Raw genomic sequence first — 27,998 nt, forward strand, 5'->3', positions numbered from 1 at the left:
ATAAGTCCCACGATAAGAACGATAAGTCAGGCAAAATACGAAGGCAGCCAGAAGGGGCGGGGCTGAAGGCCAGGGCCGGCGTCCCTCGGTCTGAAGAGCTTGAAGCTCCTAGGCTTGGGGTAAGAGAGGCGCTCCTGTCCTCTAAGCCGGCGGGCCGGGGGTGTGGGCGGGGGTGCTGAGGAGGTTGTCAGTGGCAGGAACTTTGGGGTAGCTGTAAGGGGCGGGGTCGGTGGGCGAGGCTGGATGGAGGGGGGTGGGGTCGGGTGGGCGAGGCTGGGTGGAGAGGGTGGGGTGAAGGGGAGAGGCTGGGTGAAGGGGGCAGTGGTCGGGTGGGCAAGGCTGGGTGGAGGGGGAAGGGGGACACGGGGTCAGGTGGGAACAAGGTTGGTTTGGGAGACAGGAAGAGAAAAGGAGGGAGGACTACGGAAGGCACTCTGCTCCAAGATCTCATCTTTCCATTCTCTACCCTACCTTGTTTATGAGGCCTGGATTGTTATGAAAAAAAAGGAAAAGGAAAGGCGGCTAACGTTAACCTTTCTTCCATGCCCGAACCAGGCCTCCCAGATGTGTGGAACTGTCCCTGGAGCTTCAACCCTTCACCACCAACTCTATCTCCTTCCTTCTGAGGGATCCTGAAATCTCTGTCATGGAAAAGTACCACGTGTTGGAGATGATTGGAGAAGGCTGTTTTGGGAGGGTGTACAAGGGTCGAAGAAAATACAGTGCTCAGGTGGTGAACAAAGAGAGATATCTCTTGGGTGGTATTCCACACCCTCAACTCCAGTGGAGAATGGGGCCAGAATACTGACCTGTATTCCTAGGACACTGATTCCTTCATACTTATGGAATATGAGCTCTGAAATTGGATTACTTGGGTTCAAATCGCAGCTCCACCACTTTCTAGCCTTAGAACTATAGACAAGTTACTCAACCTCTCTATGTCTCAGTTTCCTCATCTATAGAATGAAAATAAGAACAGCGTCTTATTGGGGTATGAGGATTAAGTGTGATGTCACACTGAATCACTTAGAACAGTGCTTGGCACCTAGTAAACAGCAATTATTATTATTATTAATATTATTATCTATCATACCATGAAGGAAGGGATAAACCACCTGAACTCTATTCTTCCCTCTTCATTATTCCTTCCTTCCCTTTCCCCTAAATCCCTTAAATCTTGAGTCCTTTATCCAGTTCTTTTCCCAGAATCCACCAAAGGGATCTATCTGGCAGAGGCTCTTTCATCCTAGGGTGAGAGCAGGGGAAACCTGGGTCAGGCCAGGGTACCATGGGGAAAGTCGAGTGGGAGACTAGCAAGTATAGTGAGCATTGCTCAAACAATCTGAAGTCTGAGTTCTAGAGCTTTGAGGCTAATGTTTCAATAGTGTGGTTAGGCCCTGACTCTTGACCTTACCACTGACAGGTGGTGGCCCTGAAGTTCATTCCAAAATTGGGACACTCAGAGAAAGAGCTGAGGAATCTGCAACGAGAGATTGAAATCATGCGGGGTCTGCGGCATCCCAATATTGTGCATATGCTTGACAGCTTTGAGACTGACAAAGAGGTGTGCTTTGGTTTTGGGTCACCTCTCGCCAAGAAGAAGGGTCCCAGGAATTTCTCATCCTCAAAATGCATAAATGTGGAGCCATTAGTAGCATTGCCTTCTCCCTGCAGGTGGTGGTGGTGACAGACTATGCTGAGGGAGAGCTTTTTCAGATCCTAGAAGATGACGGAAAACTTCCCGAAGAGCAGGTATTCCTGGCTCAAACTTCCTCCACCCATGACCTCTTCTCAGTTTAAGGACTGGTAGCAAGAGCTAAGGGCACGGAGAGTCTCCAGTTTGAAAACCCCCGAGTAAAATATAAGAGTCTAGGTATATGTAGGGGCAGTGTGGCGTGACAGTAAAGTGTGTGAACTCTGGAACCCAAATCTCTGAATACAAGGGTTGGGTCTGCCACTCTCTAGCCGGATCTTCTTGGGCAAGTTACTTGAACTTCTCTATTCGCTTTCCTCATGGTTTTTTTTAAATTTCCATTACTCTAGGAGGTGGATCAAAAAAGATCTTGCTGTGATTTATGTCAAAGAGTGTTTTTCCGGGCTTCCCTGGTGGCGCAGTGGTTGAGAGTCTGCCTGCCGATGCAGGGGACGCGGGTTCGTGCCCCGGTCCGGGAAGATCCCACATGCCGCGGAGCGGCTGGGCCCGTGAGCCATGGCTGCTGAGCCTGCGCGTCCGGAGCCTGTGCTCCGCAGCGGGAGAGGCCACAGCAGTGGGAGGCCCGCTTACTGCAAAAAAAAAAAAAAAAAAAAAAAAATGTTCTTCCTATGTTTTTCTCTAAGAGTTTTATAGTGTCCAGTCTTACATTTAGTTCTTTTATTTATTTATGATTATTATTTTTTTGCGGTACATGGGCCTCTCACTGTTGTGGCCTCTCATGTTGCGGAGCACAGGCTCTGGACGCGCAGGCTCAGCGGCCATGGCTCACGGGCCCAGCCGCTCCGCGGCATGTGGGATCTTCCCAGACCGGGGCACGAACCCGCATCCCCTGCATCGGCAGGCAGACTCTCAACCACTGCGCCACCAGGGAAGCTCACGTTTAGTTCTTTAATCCATTTTGAGTTTATTTTTCTGTATGGTGTTAGGGAGTGTTCTAATTTCATTCTTTTACATGTAGCTATCCAGTTTACCCAGCAACACTTACTAAACAGACTGTCTTTTCTCCGTTGTATATCCTTGCCTCCTCTGTCATAAATTAGTTGACCATAGGTGCATGGGTTTATCTCTGGGCTTTCTATCCTGTTCCATTGATCTATTTCTATTTTTGTGCCAGTACCATATTGTCTTGATTACTGTAGCTTTGTAGTATAGTCTGAAGTCAGGGAGTCTGATCCCTCCAGCTCCGTTTTTTTTCCCTCAAGTCTGCTTTGGCTATTTGGGGTCTTTTGTGTCTCCATACAAATTTTAAGATTTTTTTGTTCTAGTTCTGTAAAAAGAAATGCCATTGGTAATTTGATAGGGATTGCATTGAATCTGTAGATTGCTTTGGGTAGTATAGTCATTTTCACAATATTGATTCTTCCAATCCAAGAACATGGTATATCTCTCCATCTGTTGGTATCATCTTTAATTTCTTTCAACAGTGTCTTATAGTTTTCTGCATACAGGTCTTTGGTCTCCCTAGGTAAGTTTATTCCTACGTATTTTATTCTTCTTGTTACAATGGTAAATGAGAGTGTTTCCTTAATTTCTCTTTCACATTTTTCATCGTTAGTGTATAGGAATGCAAGAGATTTCTGTGCATTAATTTTGTATCCTGCAACTTTACCAGATTCATTGATTAGGTCTAGTAGTTTTCTGGTGGCATCTTTAGGATTCTCTATGTCTAGTATCATGTCATCTGCAGAGAGTGACAGTTTTACTTCTTCTTTTCCAATTTATATTCCTTTTATTTCTTTTTTTCTCTGATTGCTGTGGCTAGGACTTCCAAAACTATGTTGAATAATAGTGGCGAGAGTGCACATCCTTGTCTTGTTCCTGATCTTAGAGGAAATGCTTTCATTTTTTCACCATTGAGAATGATGTTTGCTGTGGGCTTGTCATATTTGGCCTTTATTATGTTGAGGTAGGTTCCCTCTATGCCCACTTTCTGGAGAGTTTTTATCATAAATGGGTGTCCAGTTTTGTCAAAAGCTTTTCTGCATCTATTGAGATGATCATATGGTTTTTCTTCTTCAGTTTGTTAATATGGTGTATCACATTGGTTGATTTGCGTATATTGAAGAATCCTTGCATCCCTGGGATAAATCCCATTTGATCATGGTACATGATCCTTTTAATGTGCTGTTGGATTCTGTTTGCTAGTATTTTGTTGAGGATTTTTGCATCTATATTCATCAGTGATATTGGGCTGCAATTTACTTTTTGGAGTATCTTTGTCTGCTTTTGGTATCAGGGTGATGGTGGCCTCATAGAATGAGTTTGGGAGTGTTCCTTCCTCTGCAGTTTTTTGGAAGAGTTTGAGAAGGATGGGTGTTAGCTCTTCTCTAAATGTTTGATAGGATCCACCTGTGAAGGCATCTGGTCCTGGACTTTCGTTTGTTGGAAGATTTTTAATCACATTTTCAATTTCATTAATTGTGATTGGGCTGTTCATATTTTCTATTTCTTCCTGGTTCAGTCTTGGAAGGTTTATACCTTTCTAAGAATTTGTCCATTTCTTCCAGGTTGTCCATTTTATTGGCATAGAGTTGCTTGTAGTAGTCTCTTAGGATGCTTTGTATTTCTGCGGTGTCTGCTGTAACTTCTCCTTTTTCATTTCTAATTTTATTGATTTGAGTCCTCTCCTTCTTTTTCTTGATGAGTCTGTTTAATGGTTTATCAATTTTGCTTATCTTATCAAGAACCAGCTTTTAGTTTTATTGATCTGTGCTGTTGTTTTCTTTGTTTCTATTTCTTTTATTTCTGCTCTGATCTTTATGATTTCTTTCCTTCTGCTAACTTTGGGTTTTGTTTGTTCTTCTTTCTCTAGTTCCTTTAGGTGTAAGGTTAGATTGTTTATTTGAGGTTTTTCTTTTTTGTTTTTTTTTAATTAATTTATTTATTTATTTATAGCTGTATTGGGTCTTCGTTTCTGTGTGAGGGCTTTCTCTAGTTGTGGCAAGTGGGGGCCACCCTTCATCGCAGTGTGCAGGGCCTCTCTTGTTGCGGAGCACAGGCTCCAGACGCACAGGCTTAGTAATTGTGGCTCACGGGCCCAGTTGCTCCGCGGCATGTGGGATCTTCCCAGACCAGGGCTGGAACCCGTGTCCCCTGCGCTGGCAGGCTGATTCTCAACCACTGCACCACCAGGGAAGCCCGAGATTTTTCTTTTTTTTGAGGTAGCCTTGTATTGCTATAAGCATCCCTCTTAGAACTGCTTTTGCTGCCTCCCATAGGTTTTGGATCGTCGTGTTTTCATTATCATTTGTCTCTAGGTATTTTTTGATTTCCTCTGATTTCCTCAGTGATCTCTTGGTTAGTAGCGTATTGTTTAGCCTCCATGTGTTTGTGTTTTTTACGTTTTTTTCCCTGTAATTGATTTCTAATCTCATAGCTTGTGGTCTTGATATGATTTCAGTTTTCTTAAATTTACTGAGGCTTGATCTGTGACCCAAGGTGTGATTTATCCTGGAGAATGTTCCGTGCACACTTGAGAAGAAAGTGTAATCTGCTGTTTTTGGATGGAATGTCCTATAAATATCAATTAAAGTTATCTGGTCTACTGTGTTATTTAAACCTTGTGTTTCCTTATTAATTTTCTGTATGGATGATCTGTCCATTGGTGTAAGTGAGGTGTTAAAGTCCCCCACTATTATTGTGTTACTGTCGATTTCCTCTTGTATAGCTGTTAGCAGTTGCCTTATGTATTGAGGTGTTCCTATGTTGGGTGCATACATATTAATAATTGTTATATCTTCTTGGATTGATCCCTTGATCATTATGTAGTGTCCTTCCTTGTCTCTTGTAACATTCTTTATTTTAAAGTCCATTTTATCTGATATGAGTATTGCTAGTCCATCTTTCTTTTGATTTCCATTTGCATAGAATATCTTTTTTCATCCCCTCACTTTCAGTCTGTATGTGTCCCTAGGTCTGAAGTGGGTCTCATGTAGACAGCATATATATGCGTCATGTTTTTGTATCCATTCAGCGAGCCTGTGTCTTTTGCTTGGAACATTTAATCCATTCACATTTAAAGTAATTATCGATATGTATGTTCCTATGACCATTTTCTTAATTGTTTTGGGTTTGTTTTTGTAGGTCCTTTTCTTCTCTGTGTTTCCCACTTAGAGAAGTTCCTTTAGCATTTGTTGTAGAGCTGGTTTGGTGGTGCTGAATTCTCTTAGCTTTTGCTTGTCTGTAAAGCTTCTGATTTCTCCATCGAATCTGAATATGATCCTTGCTGGGTAGAGTAATCTTGGTTGTAGTTTCTTCCCTTTTGGCACTTTAAGTATATCATGCCACTCCCTTCTGGCTTGTAGAGTTTCTGCTGAGAAATCAACTGTTAACCTTATGGGAGTTCCCTTGTATGTTATTTGTAGTTTTTCCCTTGCTGCTTTCAATAATTTTTCTTTGTCTTTAACATTTGCCTATTTGATTACTATGTGTCTCGGCGTGTTTCTCCTTGGGTTTATCATATATGGGACTCTCTGCACTTCCTGGACTTGGGTGGCTATTTCCTTTCCTTTCCCACATTAGGGAAGTTTTCAACTATAATCTCTTCAAATATTTTCTCGGGTCCTTTCTCTCTCTCTTCTCCTTCTTGGACCCCTATAACGCACATGTTGTTGCATTTAATGTTGTCCTAGAGGTCTCTTAGGCTGTCTTCATTTCTTTTCATTCTTTTTTCTTGATTCTGTTCCGCAGCAGTGAATTCCAGCATTCTGTCTTCCAGGTCACTTATCCATTCTTCTGCTTCAGTTATTCTGCTATTGATTCCTTCTAGTGTATTTTTCATTTAGTTATTGTGTTGTTCATCTCTGTTGGTTTGTTTTTTAATTCTTCTAGATCTTTGTTAAACATTTCTTGTATCTTCTCGATCTTTGCCTCTGTTCCTTTTCCGAGGTCCTGGATCATCTTCACTATCATTATTCTGAGTTCTTTTTCTGAAAGGTTTCCTATCTCCACTTCATTTATTCGTTTTTCTGGGGTTTTATCTTGTTCCTTCATCTGGTGCATAGCCCTCTGCCTTTTTATCTTGTCTATCTTTCTGTGAATGTGGTTTTTGTTCCACAGGCTGCAGGATTGTAGTTCTTCTTGCTTCTGCTGTCTGCCCTCACTTTCCTCATTTTAAAATGGGAATAATAATAATGTCGACCTCATAAGGCTATTGTGAAGATTAATGAGTTAATTCCTGTAAAGTGTTTGAAAGAGTGCCTGACACAAGTGTTCAATATATCTAGCTATTATTAATGGTGTTGTTATTGTTAGGCACCTCTAGGTAAGAAGGCCCAGTGTGGTGGTACCAGAGAGGCAGGAACGGATAAGCGTTGTGGTTAAGGCAGGTTCACCACCAAGACACAGTGGTTAGCAGTAGGATTTGGTTGAAGACATTCTCCAGCCATATTCATTCTAGGGATTTCTCTGTACTCTAGCAAGTAGGCCCCCTTCAGGACTTCCTGTCACAACATTCTGTTTCCTTCCAAGCATTCATCATTATTTGTAAGCCATCATCTTATTTGTTTTGTCAGTCTTGTTTGTCTGGCTACTTCTCTTGAGAGAAGGGACTTTGTCTTATTTAATAACAGCTAATATATATTGAATGCTAAGTGCCAGGCACCATTCTGAGCAATACGTTACTTTACATGCTTTAACTCATTTAAATCCTCACAATGATCCTATGAAATAAGTAGTATCATTATTGTCGCCTTATGAATAGATAATGAATCTGAGAGCCATAAGATAATTTGCATGTGGTCATGCAGTCAGTGAGAATAAATTTTCCTTGAACGAATGAATGAACAAATGAAAGAATGAATGAATAGGGGAGCAAGAACTAAGGAAGGTATCTTGTGAAGCTCTGGAAGAAAGGGAAGGAAGAGAAGATCCCATCAGCAGTAGTATTAGGGTGGAGGCTTTGGGCTCATCAGCAGAGTCCTTCCGCTGACTTCTCCTTTCTTCCTCTCACCTGACTGTTTGACCCCTAGGTTCAGGCCATTGCTGCCCAGTTGGTGTCAGCCCTGTACTATCTGCATTCCCACCGCATCCTCCACCGAGACATGAAGCCTCAGAACATCCTCCTTGCCAAGGGTGGTGGCATAAAGCTCTGTGACTTTGGGTGAGGTGCCTGACCTTCTGTCTCTTCCAGTTCTGCAAGGAGCCTTAGACCATATGCTTGACTTCCTTGGGCCTCATTTTAGAACCTGAGCTGGAGACTGGGATTTCTGCTGGGTCTTGGAAGATGGTCTCTTTGTTCAGGTTGGGGATATCTCACACAGTGATAGGTAGCAGTGACCAGCTCTAGTGTTTATTATTTCTCTATTTCTCTATCTGTTTATCTGTCTATCTATCTCACACAGTGGTAGGTAGCAGTGACCAGCTCTAGTGTTTATTATTTATTTATTTATCTATCTATTTTTTGGCCCCGCCCCACTGCATGCTGGCTCTGAGTTCCCTGACCAGGGATCGAACCTGCGCCCCCCTGCAGTGTAAGCACAGCATCTTAACCACTGGACTGCCAGGGAAGTCTCTCTTGTTTTTATTGAATATCTTCTTTTTCCATTTTGATTCCATCATCTCCTGCAGATTTGCCCGGGCTATGAGCACCAACACGATGGTGCTGACATCCATTAAAGGCACACCACTCTACATGTCTCCAGAGCTGGTGGAGGAACGACCATATGACCACACCGCGGACCTCTGGTCTGTGGGCTGCATACTGTATGAGCTGGCAGTGGGCACTCCTCCCTTCTATACTACGAGCATCTTTCAGCTGGTCAGCCTCATTCGCAAGGACCCTGTGCGCTGGCCCCCCACCATTAGTCCTTGCTTCAAGGTGATGAATGCTGACAGATTGCTTTTGCATCAGAAACCTGTCTCCCTCTGCCCTGTTCCCTTTTCCACAATTTTTTTCCAGAGCTGGGGCTGCACTTTGCAGTTACTTAATTGATGCAGGAGCTGGGGCAAGCTGCCTTGCTTTTGTACTGCAGGGGCTTATTCTGGGAGGGTGATCTGAGGTGTGCCCAGCTTGGGAGTAGCAGCCCCTCCTTGGGTCAGGCTGTCCTTTATCAAAATGGAGAGGTAATTTCAGGACACCAGAAACAGATATTGGTCCCTTTACACACTCTCTATTCTACTAATTTCCTATCAGATGCAATGTCCGAATGATTTCTAGATTTGCCAACACAGCTGTCTTCTTCCTGAAAGAATCTTTAGATATCCAAATGGCCAGAGCTAATGGGGCTAGCTCACTGATTAGGGGCAGAGGATAGAGATGGTGCCTGTTTTTTGCAGTTAAATCTCAGCAGGCCAGAGGGAGGGGAGGAGGGAGGAAAAGGAGTTGACCTTTTTTATTTTTCATCTAGGGCAAGATTTGGGCCTTCAATAAAATTTAAATGCAGCCTTCTCCCAGAGTAAAATCTCATTATAACTTTCCTTTGTTTTATCTAAGATGAAAAGAGACAAGTTTCTCCCCAACCTATTTAGCTGGAGGTGGCCCAAATAATTATCAAAAACAACCTAAACAAAGGAAACATAAGTGGGTGATATACATAAGATATTCATTCTCCCTTAGGGCAGACATGCAGGTATTTCCAGTAAGAGCCAAGGTGTAATGATCACCTTGTTTTAGAACAGGGGTCGTAATCTACTAGTACCTTCTATTCCTATTTCAGGCCCAATTGAGGATTTCCCCAAGGATACCTTATAACAGATGTACCCTTTTCAGACAGTCTCCCTGCCCCGCCACCATCTGAAGACTTGCTGAAAGATTTGTTTTTGAGTGCTCCCAAACACATCTTTACACAATGACTTATGCCTGTGAGTGTGCTTTTAACTGTAAGTGCATTTGTTCCTACCCAGCACAAACAAAACACAGTCAAAGGGAGGGCAAAGTGTAGCAGTTTGGGACCCCCTTGAATGTTTGCTTTCTGAAGATCATTGTGAAGATGACATCCCTCTCTTTCTCTTCTTTTTTTTTCACTTCACAAAACTGTTGACATTGAGATTTCTAGTTTTACTTCTGGGGTTCCAAAATGTCCATGGACAGGAATTGGGGCTCCCCAGGAGGTGAGGCAGTGAGGTCTGTTCATGATTTCAGCCAAGGAAATTAGGCCTAAGGATAGGATTAGAGAGGGTGTGATCAAGACCAGCTAGTCTGTTGTAAGAATGCACTCAGGAGTCTTGGTTGGCCGATTCTGATGAGTTTGAGAGAGCCTGTGGAGAAGTGAAGGCTGATGGGGTATCCTTTCTCTCCACAGAACTTCCTTCAGGGACTGCTCACCAAGGACCCCCGGCAGCGTCTGTCCTGGCCAGACCTCTTACATCACCCCTTTATTGCTGGTCGTGTCACCAGTGAGTCCAGGGTTCCCAGGGCTCTTGCACTTCCCTAGTACTCTACCCAATGCAACCCCTGACCCCAACGTCTGGATCCAACATATATTCTTTTCCCCACCAGCTTGAATTTTCTCCCTGGCCCTTTGCGTGACCCTTGCCACTTCCCTTGTAACCCCAATCCCTCTTTGTCACTTTGTCAAAAGGATCTCCTTCCACAGAAGCCTGGAGATGCTGAAGTTGTCTCTGGCCAAATGGAAACAGTGGCGCGCCTCCAGTGTGATCACCTGTCCCCCTCTTCTCTCCTTGCAGTACTAACCGAGTCAGCAGGCCCAGATTTGGGTACCCCATTCACCAGTCGCTTACCCCCAGAACTTCAGGTCCTAAAGGACCAACAGGCGCATCGTCTGGCCCCCAAGGGCAATCGATCTTGCATCTTGTGGCAAGCCTGTAAGCGCATGGCTGAGGAGGCCAAGCAGAAGGTGTGTGGGGCAGAAGGGCATGTATGACATAGCCAGGCTAGTGACTGGGGGAGTTGGAGAAGGAGGGTGACTTTCTAGGGTTGGGAAAGGGCCACGAATAGGATTCCTAGTGCCTTACGACAACCGAATAGTTCTGACTCAGTGTCTCATTTCCCACAGAAACACCAGAACACAGGACCTGCCCTCGAGCAAGAGGACAGGACCAGCAAGGTGGCTTCTGGCACAGCCTCTCTGCCCAGACTAAAGGCCACTCCTCAGGAACCAAGCCTCTTGACTGGGGTCTTAGGCTCGGAAATGAAGAGCAGCTGGGCTGAGTGGAGGGCTGGAGAAGCTCCCCCTGCACCTTGGTGAGGAGGGTAGAACCAGGGATTTATAGGATGAGGTCGCTTGCAGATCTTTGGCTCCAGTCAAAGCAAATACAGCATGGTCCCTGTCACTCACTACTGCCTAAATGTAGACAGGGCCCTGGGAGTCTTGAGTCCTGGGTGCCTGAACCCTAATTCCAGGTATTGATACTTTCTTGATTAATCAGGAAACGTGGAAACTTTCCTTTCTCTATATCTCAGTTGTATTGATACATTAACTGAAAAGGAAAGAATCATCTCCACACAAAAGGGAAGATTATTTGAGTTGAGAGCTACGGGTGAAAACCGCCAAGGTAGCTTTGAGAAGAAGATCCAAAGTGGGAGGGCAGTCAAGGATATGCGCGTAGTGGACCTATCCTGTCCTGGCCAGATCCTAGAAGGAGGTCTCCTCTAGCCAATCCTATATGGCTTATATTTCATTCCTATCCTGGACGTAGAGGGAGGGACAAGTTCATGAACTCTAGGCCTCACAGGTCTGGAACTCATCTTACTCCCTGCTTTCTCTGGCAGGGAAAACTGGATCACCCAGGATTGTGAGCAAGCATTCCCAGAGCTGAGGCCAGAGGTGGTGGGCCAGCAGAGCCTTGATGCAGTGGACCTAGAAAATGAGGTGAGACCTAGGGGCTCCTCCTGGCCTTGTCCCTGCCATGGGATGTTGGGTCTTGGTAGATGTTTTCTAGAACAGTGATTCCCAACCCTCCAAGGAATAGCTCCCTTTGTGTTAAAAATTGCTTTCTTATTGTTTATAGATTTTAATTGCATAGTATCTGAACATTTAATTATCAAAAATTGGAGTACATAAGTAAAAAGGAAGGTCCCTCTTGAGTCTTATTTCAGTCCCAGAGGTGTCTGTCTCCTTCCAAACTTTTTGTGCTTTTACATATATTTATATATATGCCCACATAGAATATATAGTTTGGCTGTTTTTACATTACTGAGTTCATACCATATGTATCATTTTGCCTCATGCATCTCTTACATGATCTGTTCTAGAGATCTTTCTACATCTACTTCAATCTTTTGTTTTTTTAAGGTTTTAACTTTTTATTTTGAAAACATTTCAAACTTAAAGAATAATTGTGAAAATAGAACCAAGAATTCTTATATACCCTTTCACCCAGATTCACCAATTGTTAAAATTCTGCCACATTTGCTTTATGGTTCTCTTTCTCTATATATGGACACATCATCTTTCTGAATCATTTTAGGGTAAGTGCAGACATGCCCCTTTACTGCCAAATATACTTTAGTGCGTATTTGCTAAGATCAAGGTGATGCACTTGCACCACCTCAGTGCAATTATAGAAGTCAGAAATTTGACACTGATAGGATTCTGTTACTTAACCTACAGTCCATATTTAGATTTTGCCAATTGCTCTGGTAATGTTCTTTATAGCAAAAACATGTTTTTCCCCCGGTCCACAATCCAATCCAGTGTTAAGCATTGCATTTAGTTGTTATGCTTCATTAGTCTCCTTTAATCTGAAAGTGTTCCTACTCTTTCTTTGTCTTTCATGCTTGATAGGTTTTAGGTGCACAGGTCAGTTATTTTGTAGAATGTTCCTCAAATTGATACTTCTGCATAATTAGATTCGAGTCATGCATTTTTGGTGGGAACACTACATAAGTGATGCATTGTCAGTACTACAATCTTTTTAACAACTTCTTAGTATGTCCTGATATGTATGTGCCATGGTTGATTATTCCCTTACTGACTGGCTCTATGATGCTTCCAATTTTTTTTATTATAAACCATGCAGTGGGCATCTTTCTAGGTGTCTCTTTATGCACACCTGCCAGTGTTCTCCAAGAGACTTTTCAAGACCCCTCACTTACTGCCAACTCTACCTTTTTAAACGGGTGGCTGAAAAAAATACATCTGTGCCAAAGGAGTCACTGGCCTTTTGCAGTTACTTCATGATTCCCCAGGTTGGGAGCTACTACCCTTGAACCTGACACACTCCTCCTGACCTCTTTCACTCCCTGATGCCTCAGGAGCCAGACAACGATGGTGCTGAGTGGCGGCACCTGCTAGAGACCACTGAGCCTGTGCCCGTCCAACTGAAGGCCCCTCTCGCCCTGCTGTGCAATCCCGACTTCTGCCAGCGCATCCAGAGTCAGCTGCATGAGGCTGGAGGGCAGGTAACCAGCAGAAGCATACCATGGATGAAATTGGAGACTGTTTTCACAGATGAGGCATTAAAAAACGTTGATTGACATAAGGAGAAAGAAAGTTTGTCCCTTTCCTATTCTCTTTCACTCCGTCTGTTTAATTCAAGGAGATTTGCCAACCTCCTTTAGTAATACAGAAAGAGCAGACCTTGGGTTTTTCTTTCTAAAGGGAAAAGTATTCCTCTAGAGCAGGAATCAGCAAACTTTCTGATGGAACTTTTTTAGGCACTGTTGTCCAAGAGGAAAAAATGGAGGATATCATGTAACTACTTCTATAATGAGAGAAAACACATTTCCACAAAATTTTTGACAAAATTAAAAATATGTAACAATTTAAGTGTGTAATATTTTCTAATGCAGGTATACTAATGAGAAGAACGAGATTCTTTTTTAGGGGATAACATCTTGCTTAATTGGTGTTCCTAATTAGTATTCTCTCCTACAAAGCCTTTCCTTGCATCTCTGAAATGGTGATCTTCTTTCCTGGGAACTCACCAAAGTATGTTGCGTACACCTCTCTCTCTTTTCTTTAAAGTTTTTTTAATTTTATTTTATTTATTTATTTAGGCTGCGTCAGGTCTTAGTTGTGTCATGTGGGGTCTTTCGTTGCGGCAAGCAGGCTTCTCTCTAGTTGTGACGTGTGGGCTCCAGGGCGCTTGAGCTCTGTAGTTTGCAGCACGTGGGCTCCCTCGTTGAGGCGCACGAGCTCAGAAGTTGTGGCGCGTGGGCTTAGTTGCCCCGCGGCATGTGGGATCTTTGTTCCCTGACCAGGGATCGCACCCGCATCCCCTGCGTTGGAAGGCAGATTCTTTACCACTGGAAAGAAGTCCCTTTTCTTTAAAGTTTTAAAAAATAATTTTTAGTAAATTTACCAAGTTGTGAAATCGTCACCATAACTCAGTTTTAGAATATTTTCATCACCCCAATAAGATGATTCTTAACTATTTACAGTTAATTATCATTCCCACTCCTAGTAACAGGAGACTACTTTCTGTTTATTATATTTGTGTTTTCTGAACATTTCACATAAATATGATCATACAGTGTATAGTCTTTGTGTCTGGCTCCTTTCTCTTAGCACAGTGTTTTTGAGGTTCATTCATGTTGTAGCGTGTATCAATACTTAATTCCTTTTCATTGCTGATTAATATTCTGCTGTACAGATATATCACATTTTGTTTATCCATTCCACTAATTGATTGAAATTTGGATTGTTTCCAGTTTTTGGCTTTTATGAATAATGCTGCTTTGAACATCCATGAGGAAGCCTTTGTGTGGACATATGTTTTCATTTCTCTTGGGTGTATACATAGGAGTGGAATTGCTGGGGCATATAGTAAATTTATGTTTAAGATTTTAAGAAACTGCTGAACTATTTATTTTCCAAAGTGGCTGCACCATTTTACATTCTTACCAGCAATGTATGAGGGTCCTCATTTCTCCACCTCCTTGCCAACATGTATTACTGTCTGTCTGTCTGAGTGTAGTCATTTTAGAGAGTGTGAAATAGTATCTCATTGCCATTTTAATTCACATTTTGCTAATGACTAATGTGAGCATCTTCCCATGTGCTTACCAGACATTTGTATTAATATTTCTTCTTTGGTGAAATATCTAATCATTTCTTTGGCTCATTTTTTTTTTTATCTTTTTTTTTTTTTTTTTTTTTTGTAGTACACGGGCCTCTCACTGTTGTGGCCTCTCCCGTTGCAGAGCACAGGCTCCGGACGCGCAAGCTCAGCGGCCATGGCTCACGGGCCCAGCCGCTCAGCGGCATGTGGGATCTTCCCGGACCGGGGCACGAACCCGTGTCCCCTGCATCGGCAGGCGGACTCTCAACCACTGCGCCACCAGGGAAGCCCTGGCTCATTTTTAAGTTGGGTTGTTTTCTACTTGAGTTGTAAGAGTTCTCTGTATCTTCTGGACACAAGACCTTTATCAGATGTATGATTTGCAAATATTTTCTCCCAGTCTCTAATGTGTCTTTTTATTCTCATAAGAATGTCTTTTGAAGCACAAAGGTTTTAAATTTTGAAGTCCAGTTACCATTTTTTTCCTTTGTGGATTATGCTTCTGGTGTTGTATCTGAGAAATCTTTTTTAAACCCAAAGTCTTGAAGATTTTCTCCTATGTTTTTTCTAAAAAACATGTTTTTTCTAAAAGCTTTCTAGGGCTTCCCTGGTGGCACAGTGGTTGAGAGTCCGCCTGCCGATGCAGGGGACATGGGTTCGTGCCCCGGTCCGGGAAGATCCCACATGCCGCGGAGCGGCTGGGCCCGTGAGCCATGGCCGCTGAGCCTGCGCGTCTGGAGCCCGTGCTCCGCAACGGGAGAGGCCACAACAGTGAGAGGCCTGCGTACTGCAAAAAAAAAAAAAAAAAAAAAAAAGCTTTCTAGAGTTTTAGCTCTGACATTTAGGTCTCTGACCCATTATGAGTTGATTTTTGTATATATTGTGAGGTAGGGATATAAGTTCATCTTTTCACATGTGGTTATGTAATCATCCCAGCACCATTTGTTGAAAAGACTCTCCTTTCGCTCTTGAATTACCTTGGCACCCTGCTCCTCTCTTTTGGCCCTTATCTGTCCTCCTTGTGTTGGATAATTTTTCAGTGGGGAAAGAGGTTAACAACTCTGCCTCCAAGGTAAGACTTTCTGAATTACAATTCCAGCCAAACTACTGTGTGTGATTATTGACTACTTACTTAACCTATCTAGAAGCTTCAGTCTCCTCGTCTATAAAATGGGTAATTGTATTTACTTTACAATCACTAGGGTTATTGTAAAGATTAAGTGAGTAAATAAGTGAACAGATTCAGAACAGTGAGTAGCATATTGTAAAGCACTTGATGTAAACGTTAGTCTTCTTTTGAAGAATAGCCTTTTAAAAACTAACCATTTAAAAATATAATACTGTCCTGTATAAAAATAAGTGGTAGGTAGGATCTGGCCTGCAGGTCATATTTTGTCAACCCCTGATCCAGAGTTGAATACTATTGTTTTGTCTATCTGGAGCTGAGCAACATTGTTTTGTGCCCATTATTTTTAATTTTCAGAAATGTGTGTGTGTGGTTTCATTTTGTTTTAAGGTGAAGGGCTGGAGAAGGGAGGGAGCAGATAGGAATGTCACTGGGTCTGTCACTGACTGAGGGGAGGTGTTCCCCCCTCCGCCTGGTTTGGTCACCTCTAAGTCAGGTGACCTGGACATCTATATTCCCCTTTCCTGGTACACTTTCCCTGTTTCTCTGTTCTCCTTTTCTGGGTTTTAGATTCCCAAAGAAAGGAATGAGAACATTTGGTCTGCTTTGTCAACATATTGGGGACACTTGGTATCTGTGACTCTCCTTCCTTTACCTTTCATAATACCGATTACTGTCTTTTTCCCTTGTGTCACCCAGATCCTGAAAGGCGTGCTGGAGGGTGCTTCCCATATCCTTCCTGTGCTCCGGGTCCTGAGCAGTCTTCTGTCCAGCTGCAGTGACTCTGTTCGCTTGTACTCCTTCTGCCGTGATGCAGGGCTCCCCCGGCTGCTGCTCAGCCTCCTGCGACACAGCCAGGAGAGCAGCCGTATCCAGCAGGTAAGCGCTGCGCCAGGAGCCTCTCAAGACTTACCAGAGTTTCTGCTCTTTGGATTTCTTTTCTTTGAATTGCCATCTCTATTTGGCCCAACTGCCTTTTCTTTTCTTCTCCTCCTCTCTAGTTAGTAGATCATGAATTGCAAATTCTCATGCCTTCCGAAGCCAGGCAGATAATGTCATCAGTGAAGTAGACTGTGTGTGACTATATGAATCAGTGGGACTGAGAAACTGAGATCTCGTACTCAGTCGGAACGGGACATCCTCTCCTCAGCGCCAGCTCACTGTTGCTAGGTGGGAATATGGGCTCAGTGGTGCCAGATCCTGCAATTTTCCAAGAAAAGCTAGAAATACAGATTTTTATGTGCAATTTCCCAATATTTAGAGCACTGTGTTTTGAAAGGTAAAATCCTAGGCTTTACCGGCCTGATTTTATAGAGCAGGGTACTGAGATTCAGAGATTAACTAACTCACATATGGGCACTGCCTTGTCAGTGGTCATGGAGATGATAAGCGGGAGAGCTAGGAGTGAGTCTCAGTGTCCACGTCCCTGTGCTGTGTCCCGACGCAGCTGAGCTGAGAGGCCAGAATGCAGAAATGTTTAACGTGGCCAAGGCTTGGCAGCTGAAAGCTGCACTCTGCTGATGAGTGTTAGTCTTGAGAGTTTTTAAGGAATTTAGGAAAGAATTTGAGCTATTTTGAAAAATAGAACCTCCTAAACTTCAAACTGCTGTTCAGGCCCAAACAAGACACATTTTCTAGCTGTTTACAGCCCGTCGGCCACCACTTTGTTACCTCTGGATCTCCTCTCTCTGTCCAAACGCTCTCTTCCGTCTGTCCCTTTCTGTTTGCTCAGCCTGACTGGATATCTGACACCCTTTTCCCTTAGTCTTTGTTTCCATCCCCTGCATTGCCCTAACTCTCTGTCCTCTTCCCTGGCAGCAGTGTTGGTGTGGGACCTTCTCACGGGACCTGACGGCCGTGATTCAGGCCTACTTTGCCTGCACCTTCAATCTGGAGAGGAGCCAGACAGGTGACAGGTGGGATGAGGGGCAGTTTTGCTCTGTTGGCCAGGTTGGCTTCAGTTTCTACCCCCATTTCTTCCCATCCCCATTAGGAAGAGGCTAAGTAAGGAGAAGCCATGATTTGTGCCAGGTTTAGGGGTCAGCTGAGTGACCTCTTAGAGTCCACCTAGTCCTCTTAAGGACCCCGAGACATCTCCAAGTTTGCCCATGGAATTTCAGGTTCTAAGGGTTAGCAGTCATGCTAAATGGAAGGCGCAGGGTATGAATAAGCTAGAGAAAATGACAAAGAGGCCTGGAGGTATGTATGTGTGACTGTGTGTGTGGGGGGGGCGGAGAGAGAGAGCACTGATGTGTTCCTTTGCAGAGAGTCTCCCACCTGCCCTGAACTGACCCATTCACAACACGTGGGCTTTTAGTAGAGAGATGAGAAGAAACCACGGACTCATTGTTTCCTAGCCTACAGGTATTTCAGGAGGCTGCCAACCTCTTTCTGGAGCTCTTGGGGAAACTACTGGCCCAACCAGATGACTCCAAGCAGACTTTGCGGAGGGACAGCCTTATGGTAATCTGCTCCGCCTTCCAGATTTCTGTCTGTGGTTTTCCCTGTGTTTCTCCCATCCTCTTTCTTATGGCTCTGTAGGGTTAGATCGAGGTAATACAACAAATGTTTGTTGAATGCCAGCTATGTGCCATATGCCACCTGAGTAAGAGAAAGTCCCCATCTTCAAGGGATCAGGGCTAGTCTAATAGGAGAGATGTGATCCAGGACAACAGTGTGAAAAGTACATTAGAACTTCATGTAAAATGTAGAAGCACCACTGAAGAAGACTAACGCTACTTGGAGGGTCATAGAAGAAATCTTTTTTTTTTTTTTTTTGGACCCGCCACACAGCATGTGGGATCTTAGTTCTCTGACCAGGGATTGAACCCACGCCCCCTGCAGTGGAAGCACGGAGTCTTAACCACTGGACCGCCAGGGAAGTCCCTAAGGGTCATAGAAGAAATCTTGAAGAAGGAAGTCATCTCTGCTAGGATTTGAAGAATGCACAGAAGTTTGCCAGGTGGATGAGGCAGGAAAGTAGGGAGGACATTCCGGGTAGAAAGAGCAACCTATATTAAAGCCCAGAGGCATTAAGCAGTGTGGCCTATTTTAGGGAACCACAAATAGAAGTATTTCTTCTTGAATAGACTTACAGATCAGCTAGTATTCCCAACCTTATTTGTCCTACAGACTAGTAACCTATGTGGGTTCTCTCTCCTGGACTCTGGAGGTGAGAGATGGGAAGGGAGGCTTGAAAGAGAAAATAGTTGAGTTCTGACTGATCTCAGAGGAGACAGAGAGGAACATGTTCAAGGAAGGAAACAGACGCCTGGCCATTGTTCAGACTGGAAACTGGGAGCACAGATTTGGGCTACATTCCTACTTCCAGCTAGCAGCTAACAGTCCATTCAGTCTCTCTTTTTTTAAAAAAAAATAATAAATTTATTTATTTATTTATTTTTGGCTGCATTGGGTCTTCATTGCTGCGCACAGGCTTTCTCTAGTTGCGGCGAGCGGGGGCTACTCTTCGTTGCGGTACGCGGGCTTCTCATTGCAGTGGCTTCTCTTGTTGCGGAGCACAGGCTCTAGGTGCGCGGGCCTCAGTAGTTGTGGCTCATGGGCTCTAGAGCACAGGCTCAGTAGTTGTGGCGCTTGGGCTTAGTTGCTCCCCAGCATGTGGGATCTTCCCGGGCCAGGGCTCAAACCCGTGTCCCCTGCATTGGCAGGCAGATTCTTAACCACTGCACCACCAGGGAAGCCCAGTCTCTTCTCTTCTGAGAGCCCATTTTAACATCCCTCACCCTTTCCGGTCAGGAAGCTTTTAACATCTAACGTAAATTTTGGCCAGTAGTGACTCACATTATTGGTCAGCACTTCTCATGTGTCATTGTGCACTGAGTAGCATGGGGAGTTTGGAATAAATTCCCCACCTCTCGAAATTCTGAATCAATAAGACTGGGTTGGGAAGGACCCGTGAATCCCCAGGAATTCTTATACTCAGGGTCTACAGATAATACCTTGAGAAACAACATCTAGGGAGCAGCTGATCAGAATAAAAGGATCAACACCTAAAATTCCTGTCCTTGAAATGTGAAGGCAGTTATATTGCACTTTCTGTGTGAGGAATCCTTAGAGTCCATCAGCTGGTCCCCCTGGGTTTCTCTCCTCCTTTCTCAGGTTCTCCGGGCACTCCTGCTCCTTACCCTAAGTCCAGTCAGTTTTTTGATGTGCCTGCTGTTAACCCTGCCTTGTCTCCCTTAGTGCTTTACTGTTCTGTGTGAAGCCATGGATGGGAACAGCTGGACCATCTCCAGAGCTTTCTACTCCAGCCTGATGACCACACAGCGGGCTGTGTTGGACGGGCTCCTTCATGGCTTGACAGTTCCACAGCTCCCTTTCCACAGCCCCCCAGGTAACTGGAATGGGAAGGTAAGGTTCTCTCGACCTACTTGTCGAGTAGGTCCAGCTCTGCTCTTTCTCCTGCCATTACCTAGAATAGGCCTGGCATTTAGTGAGTGTTAAGTAACTATGAACTGAGGGAAAGAATGGGGAATCTGAAACAACCAACGCCTTGCTGCATTCTTTGCCTTTCTCGCAGGAGCCCCCGAGGTGAGCCAGCCGCTTCAGGAGCAGAGTGGGGATCTGCCTGGAGCCATCTCCTCGGCACTGGCAGCCTTATGCGCTGCTCCTGTGGGGCTGCCTGGCTGCTGGGAAGCCAAGGAGCAGGTCTGAGCTACAATTTTTTTGTTCCTGTCCTCCCTGTTGCCAGAGTAGGGGAGGCTGGCCCAGCTTTTCAGAAAGGCAGAAAAACAAGCTTTTATGCCTCCCTTTACTCAGAACTTCCAGAAACAGATGCTCCCACTAGGTTTGGGCCACTTGTAGAACATGATGTAGCCAAAATCCCAGAGCCCTTGGCCAGCTGATTAGAGAGCTCAGTGACAAACTGCCCATGTGGTGGGGTAGCTGATCTGAAGCCACCAGTGATGCTTCCTCAAGGGTTCAAGATTCAGATTTCCTGCTCCCTTTTGGCCAGCAACACTTTCCTCTGTACCTTCCTGCAGTGGGACTTAACTAGGTCTTGCCTTTTGGTTCTCCACTGGCCGTGAAGACTGGGAATGGAATGGGGGCTGAGGTTCCTGGTGAATCTGGGGAAGAGTGGCTAGCAAGGGGTTGAGAGTCCTGATTAGTTGGAGATATGAGAGGAATGGGATTGGAATAATAACGGGAATGGGATTGAGTCTTCAGGTATGTCTCTACAGATCTCTCGGCATTTGGCAAACCAGCTCACTGAAGACAGCAACCCACTGAGGTTGTCCCTCATCTCTGGCCTGCAGCATCCCATCCTGTGCCTACACCTTCTCAAGGTACTGCCTGCCCATTAACTCTTGGTTTTCAGACTTCTTTTTCACCCCAAGGACTAAGAGAGAGAGAAGGAGACACTGAGAGAAATGAGAGACCCCCCGCCTTGGAGGACCCCTTTCTGCTTTCAAAATTGTTCAGCTGAGATGGCCCTAGTGTCAGCCAGTCCTCAGCAGAACTGAGAAGTGTCCGCATCTCACAGTCTTTCAGCAAGAGGCAGAAGTGGCCTGAATCTCTCTAATATCCCTAATTGTGGATACTAGATCTGTCGAGAGGCTAGCCTGCTTCCAGCTGAGCCTTTCAATCTAGGAGCCCAGGGGCTGCTCTAACAGACCCCTTCCCACGCCCTTTAGGTTCTCTACTCCTGCTGCCGCATAAGTGAGCCGCTGTGCCGTCTTCTAGGGCAAGAGCCCCTGGCCTTGGAGTCACTGTGGAAGTTGGTCCAGGGCAAGGTAGGCCAGCAGCACGAGTGGGCATCTCTTGGGGGCCCCACCATCTCAATCAGAGGAGCCTCTGGTATCTCGGGTTTCCTTTGTAGGTAAAGGTAGTGGATTGGGAAGAGTCTGCTGAAGTGACACTGTACCTCCTCTCCCTCCTTGTCCTTCACCTCCAAGATCTGCCTTCTGGGTGAGTCATAAAACAGGGTCTCTCCACTGAAACCTTCCACCCACGTAGCTCACCCCGACATGGATTGTGGGGAGTGACACCCTACAGCCTATCCTTAGGAGGGATTGGGACAGAGAGTGTGAGGGTTTCTGTACAAAGAAGAGACCTAGATTCCCACCAACTTTGTGCCTTGGAGGTGGACATGCAGCCTAGGTGGAGAGTGCCTTCCAAGGGAGAGGGCAGGCCACGCAGCAGCCTTGGTGTATCTCTTTATTCCAGAATGGAGAAGCGAGGCAGTGAGGTTGCTACTGTCTTTACCCATTCACACGTCGTCTCTCTGGTGGTGAGTTTTCAACCTTCATCTTCCTCCACTTTTCACCCTATCATCCCACCCTTCTGCAAGCAGGAGAGTCATTTCCTAATTTGCAGCTGTTTGTGAGGCATTCTTCTGGACCAGGACAGAGAAATAAATCCTCTCTGCCTGTCCCGAGTACCATTCAGATGCGGACATTCTTCCGCCTTGTCTAACTCTCCACAGAGCGCGGCCGCCTGTCTGTTGGGACAGCTTGGTCAGCAAGGGGTGATTTTTGACCTCCAGCCTGTGGAGTGGATTGCAGCTGCCACACATGCCCTGTCCGCCCCTGCTGAGGTGAGCTCTACCAGGGAATGCAGACACGCGTTTTCTCTGAGTCAACTAAGGTCTGCGTTCAGGGAGAAAGACAAATGCCAGCAAGCCTAGAGTAAACTAAGGAGTGTGAGAGCATCAAGGCATCTTTCCTGTCCTATCCTTCTGCCCTCGGATAATAGATCCCTCTGAGCCCAGACTGTCAGGGCTTTAAGTTTGTTGTTAACTTGCACGACCTCTGATGGGGGAGGGGGAGGCATCGCGTGTGTGTGTGTGTGTGTGTGTGTGTGTGTGTGTGTGTGTGTGTGTGCGCGCGCGCGCGCGCGCCTCTCTCTCTCTCTCTCTCTCTCTCACTCTGGCACTTGCCTCCTGAAGGATCTCCAGCCTCTCTCCTCTCCAGTCCATTTTCTTCACTGTCACCAAAGTGAGCTTTCTTAAAGGAAAACCTGCCCATTTGTTCAACCAGTAATTATTTCACACATAAATATAGTAGTGAGTACCAGGCACTAGTCTCGGCTCTGAGAATACAGTAGTGAAGGGAGAGACACAAAAACCTCACCCATGTGGAGCTTGTGTAAGTCCTCAGTGGCTTCGCACAGTTTCTGGGTTAATGTCTAAATTAGTCAGCAGGCTACTCAAAGCTCACCTGTTCCCTCTGGGCTCTCTAATCCTGCTCCACCAAAGAGTTAACATTTCCAGAGTTCACTGTGGTCTCTCACGACCTGCCTTTATGGAAGCTATGACCTCTCCCTTCCTCGTCTGCCTTTATGGAAGCTATGACCTCTCCCTTCCTCATCTCCCTTTTATTTTATTTTTTTTTAATTTTTATTTATTTATTTTTTAAACATCTTTACTGGAGTATAATTGCTTTACAATGGTGTGTTAGTTTCTGCTTTATAACAAAGTGAATCCGTTATACACATACATATGTTCCCATATCTCCTCCCTCTTGCATCTGCCTCCCTCCCCCTCATCTCCCTTTTAAACTTTTAATCCCATCAGTTTCCTACCTCCAGGGGGCAGAGTTAGCACTCTCAACTGTGTCCCCTTCCCTCTCCACAGCCCTCCCTCACAGCCTCTCTTGTAGCAAGCATCTTCCTAAACTGTAATGGTTTGTCTGGCTGCTTGCCCTACTGACTGTGTGCCTTTAGGACAGAGTTAGTCATTGAACGAATAGGCAGGAGCCAAGACTCCTAAGTCCAAAAGAACTCTCCCCACTCCACCAGGCTGAAGAAGAACTCCTTCTGCCTGACTTGGAGTTGGGAGCACAGGCCTGTGTGGTCACCTCACCTCTCTCAGATCTGCTCTCTTCCCACCTCTCTCCAACAGGTCCGGCTGACTCCACCGGGTGGCTGTGGATTCTATGATGGCCTCCTCATCCTTCTGCTGCAGCTGCTCACCCAGGTACAGCTGCATCCTAGGATGGATGGGAAATAAGGAGAGCTGCTTTGGGGAGCCGCTGGCCAATAGGAAGGAAGAAGCAACACAGTCACCTCTCCTCTCAAACCGCCTGTGATGGCCTTAAATTGGGCCCATCTGCCGTCAGTACGGACCCTTTAAGGGGAACCAGTCAGCTACATCCCTTGGGATTCAGTGGGAAGAAAGCTGTAATTCCCTGGTTTCCAGTAGACATACACATGGGTTGAAAGGTCAGGGGTTAAGATGTGATAAGCGAGGGAACTGGGACAACAGGGAAATCCTAGGTGGGAAAACAGAAGGAATTATTTCTGGGACTCCTCTTCCTCGTAGGTCAGGGACAAGAGTGAAAAAACGCATTTTGACTCCTGTCTTGGACCTCCTCGTTTACCCTCATTCAATTTTGTCTCTAGCAGGGGAAGGGTAATCCAGTAAGTGTCGTGGCTAGCTCAGAAATGTGGACCGTTCTGTGGCACCGCTTCTCCATGGTGCTGAGGCTCCCTGAGGAGGCATCTGTACAGGAAGAGGAGCTGTCACTGTCCAGTCCACAAAGCCCAGAGCCAGACTGGATGCTGATCTCACCCCAAGGTATCTTTCCAACAGCACGGCCCCTTTTGTCGGGCCAGTGTGTTGATTCCTCTTCAAGAGGAAACAGCCTAGAACTGGGTTAGCCCATGGAGGTGGCTACTGCTGCTGCTGCCTGTGGAGAGGGTGGCAGAGTCTCTGCTGGAGCTGCTCAAGGACGGGGAAGAGACTGAACAGGTGGTAGCCTTGAGAGCCTGGGGGACGCAGGGGCATCCTGACCTCTTGCCTGCTCCACTGGATCTCCGTTCTTGGTGTTTCCAGGCATGGCAGCCCTGCTGAGCCTGGCCATGGCCACCTTTACCCAGGAACCCCAGTTATGCCTGAGCCACCTGTCTCAGCATGGAAGTATCCTCATGTCCACCCTGAAGCATCTGCTTTCACCCAGCTTCCTGCATCAACTGACCGAGGCGTGAGTTGGAGCTAGAGGAGGGAGACTAGAAAATTCAATGTTGGCTGTTGTGGGTAGGAGGAGGGGAAGGCAGGAGAGAAAGGGCTGACAGCTTGAGCTATGAGGCAAGAAATGGGATTACTGAGGTTGGGGAAGGAGAGCTGGACCAGGGAATTTGAGAAGAGTTGGGGGAAGAAAGCTAAAGGGTGGGTGCACCAGACTCAGTATATCCTTCCCCTCTCCCCCCTTAGGCCTCAAGGGCCCGAGTTTCTCCCCGTGGTGGTGCTCTCTGTGTGCCAGCTCCTGTGCTTCCCCTTCGCCCTGGATGTGGACGCCGGCCTCCTTGAAGGTGTCTTGGCTGACCTCACAGACTCAGAAGTCACAGCCCACCTGCTGCAGGTACTGGGGAAGCTACCCAGGCAGGAAGGTGGGAGAGGAAGGTGGCCCAACCTTGTGTACTCAAATTCACTTCCCGACAGCTCCGGGGCTTCCCCAGGCCCCTGTAGGCGTGCAGCACCTGGCTTGGTCTAAGAGTTGAGTGGAGAAAGCATTCGGGCCTGAACAGAGGCATGTGGTTGGAGCTGGGCTGGTGGCTCTTCTCTCCATCCGTCCGATATCTGGATTCACCTGGAGCCCAGGGGGGTGGATGTCTGAGTCTAGGCCCTGGAGACTCAGCTCCTCAGCTGGGACTCACTTCCTTGGAAGTTGTTGGCATTAAGCCGTGAGCGGGCCTCTGAAGCAGAGACACTAAGTCCTTGCAGAGCAAGGCATGGACTTGGGAAGCACCTGTCCTCCGGGGCTCCACGTTGCGTCTCACGTGCGGTGACGTGGCTCAGGGGTTCCGGCTCTCTGTGGTCTTCTCCCCAGAGTTTGGCTTTGCTCCCCCAGACTGTGGGCTCTGTCTCGTTACCTAGCTGCAGCGTATTCTCCCTCTCCCTGAGCTCGTTTGCCTGCACCCCTCCCCCTCCTCCAGGTCTGCTGCTACCATCTTCCACTGACACAAGCCGAGCTGCCCATCAGTCTGCTCACACGCCTGGCCCTCTCGGAGCCCCTCTCTCTCTACCCGTTTGTGAGCACAGTAGCCGCCTGCCCTACAACCACCATCTCATTCCTCTCAGCTGCCCTCCTGGGTGACCAGCCGCTGCTGACCTCTGACCTTCTCTCCCTCCTGGCCCACACCGCCCGGGTACTGTCTCCCAGCCATTTGTCCTTTATCCAAGAACTCCTGGCTGGCCCCGATGAATCCTATCGGCCCCTGCGCAGCCTCCTGGGCCACCCAGAGAATTCTGTGCGGGCCCGTACTTACGGGCTCCTGGGACACTTGCTCCAGCACAGCGGAGCCCTGCGTGGGGCCCTGCAGAGCCAGCTGGGACTGCTCAACCTTTTGCTGCTGGGGCTTGGAGACAAGGACCCTGCTGTGCGGCGTGGTGCCAGCTTTGCTGTGGGCAATGCAGCCTACCAAGCTGGTCCCCTGGGGCCTGCCCTGGCAGCTGCAGTGCCCGGTATGACCCAGCTGCTTGGAGATCCTCAGGCTGGTATCCGGCGCAATGCCGCATCAGCTCTGGGCAACTTGGGGCCTGAGGGTTTGGGGGACGAGCTGTTACGGTGCCACGTACCCCAGCGGCTCCTAGAGGTGGCGTGTGGAGACCCCCAGCCAGATGTGAAGGAGGCCGCCCTCGTTGCCCTCCGGAGCCTCCGACAGGAGCCCTGCATCCATCAGGTACACCTGAGGGGACTTAGGAATCACCATGATGGGGCTGGTTTTCACAACATTTTTCTGAGATAGTCTTTAAGGAATTGGGACATCTAGAAACCCAAGCTGTATCCTTCTCTGGGAGCAGGAAACCCAGGGGCCGTGACTTGGTCATGAGTTTTTCATCTAGCATTTCACACCTGGAGAAGGGAGGGGACCTGGAAGAGGGCTCCATTGGGCTAGAAGATGCCTGGGGTCTCAAGTACCAGTGTTTCTGTCTTCTGGAGGCTGTGCAGGACGGAGGTGAGGGAAGACTAGACGTTGAGGTATAGAGTGGTTTCATTCTGAGGGCCACGAAGGTGCTAACTATCTTTTTTAGCACTTACCATGTGAAAAGTACCATTCTAAGCATTTTACCTTTATTATCTGGTTTAAGCTTTGCTTCTCATTTTGCAGGCAATGAAACTGAGGCACAAAGAATTTAATGACTTGTCCAAGTTACAAAGCTAATACGTAGGATTGGACTTTTGAACTCAAGAGTCTAAGTCCAGAGCCCATGCTCTTTTTTTTTTTTTTTTCCTTTGGCTGCCACACGGCATGTGGGATCTTAGTTTCCTGACCAGGGATTGAACCTTTGGCCCCTGCAGTGAAAGCATGGAGTCTTAACCATTGGACCACCAGGGAAGTTCCTAGAGCCCATGTTCTTAACCACTGCTTTACTCTGTTTTTTCTTTTTTCTGCTCAATTTTCAGTATATAAACAGCCCAATGGAAAAATCATACATCTACCTATGATAAAGCTAAACCTCCAAATTATAATAGTTCAATGTGGTAGCATTGGGTGGTTCATGCAGAAGAGAAGTTTTGACAGGATGGTTATGATATATAGTAGAGTTTTTTGGCAATCTGTGTGGGGAAATAATAAAAGGGATTCTTGGTGGTAAGGAGGTCCAGACCCACTGGTCTAGATCCACAGCTGGGAGTCTCACCTTTTGGCTTACTTTTACTGCTGCATTTGTTACCTCTTCCTGGGGACAAGTGCATAGGTCCTTTGGTGCCTTGGTTTCATGGTCTGTAACCAAAGAGATTGTAAATAGACCTCTGGTCCTGGTGATTCCTGTCCCCAAGGTCTGTCTTCTCCCATACAACCTATTTTGAGTCCCCAAGAGCTCATTTTCTTTTTCTTCCTTTTCTAGAGTGGGAATTGCTGGGCCAAATCACAGTCCTCTGCATGTCAAGTTCTATCATCTCTCTCTATCCCACAGGTGCTGGTGTCCCTGGGTGCCAGTGAGAAATTAGCCTTGCTCTCTCTGGGGAATCAGTTACTGCCACATAGCAGTCCCAGGCCGGCCTCTGCCAAACACTGCAGGAAACTCATTCACCTCTTGAGGCCAACCCACAATACATGACCCCAGATTCCTGGGGTCCAGCCTCCCACCTTCATTGCCCTACTGTTGCCAACCCTTCCTTTATCTGCTCTACAAGCCACCAACTCAACCAAGAGCTAAAGAGACTGAAAGAGATAAGCTGCCAATCAACTGATTTGAGAATGAGAACCTAGAAGAGATTTATGTATAAAGTTCCTTCTTTCCCCCAGATTCAGGATGACTTCATCCAGTAAACTTCATTGTTGTTGGTGCCA

The 27,998-nt window shown here is 46.3% G+C and overlaps 1 protein-coding gene across 3 annotated transcripts; it reads left to right on the forward strand.

Moving 5' to 3' along the window:
* The first annotated feature begins 77 nt into the window (after positions 1-77).
* Positions 78-27,998, forward strand: STK36 (serine/threonine kinase 36). Of its 3 annotated transcripts, XM_081241615.1 has the most exons (27): positions 78-119; positions 556-730; positions 1,424-1,564; positions 1,675-1,752; positions 7,684-7,814; positions 8,282-8,531; positions 9,955-10,048; positions 10,340-10,509; positions 10,669-10,856; positions 11,385-11,484; positions 12,870-13,016; positions 16,443-16,622; positions 17,562-17,659; positions 18,101-18,206; positions 19,947-20,097; positions 20,284-20,411; positions 20,945-21,049; positions 21,398-21,496; positions 21,583-21,671; positions 21,930-21,993; positions 22,189-22,299; positions 23,605-23,679; positions 24,105-24,279; positions 24,538-24,685; positions 24,916-25,063; positions 25,638-26,384; positions 27,622-27,998. In XM_081241615.1, the coding sequence occupies exons 2-27, from the start codon at positions 647-649 to the stop codon at positions 27,763-27,765; spliced, it is 3,951 nt and encodes a 1,316-aa protein (XP_081097741.1). In that variant the 5' UTR covers positions 78-119; positions 556-646; the 3' UTR covers positions 27,766-27,998. The 3 variants fall into 3 exon arrangements, with proteins under 3 accessions (XP_081097741.1, XP_081097742.1, XP_081097740.1); XM_081241614.1 differs by lacking the exon at positions 78-119 and having other exon boundaries at positions 576-730; positions 17,565-17,659; XM_081241616.1 differs by lacking the exons at positions 1,424-1,564; positions 1,675-1,752.

This window comes from Mesoplodon bidens, assembly GCF_964165515.1.
Source record: "Mesoplodon bidens genome assembly, chromosome: 8".
Classification (NCBI taxonomy): domain Eukaryota; kingdom Metazoa; phylum Chordata; class Mammalia; order Artiodactyla; family Ziphiidae; genus Mesoplodon; species Mesoplodon bidens.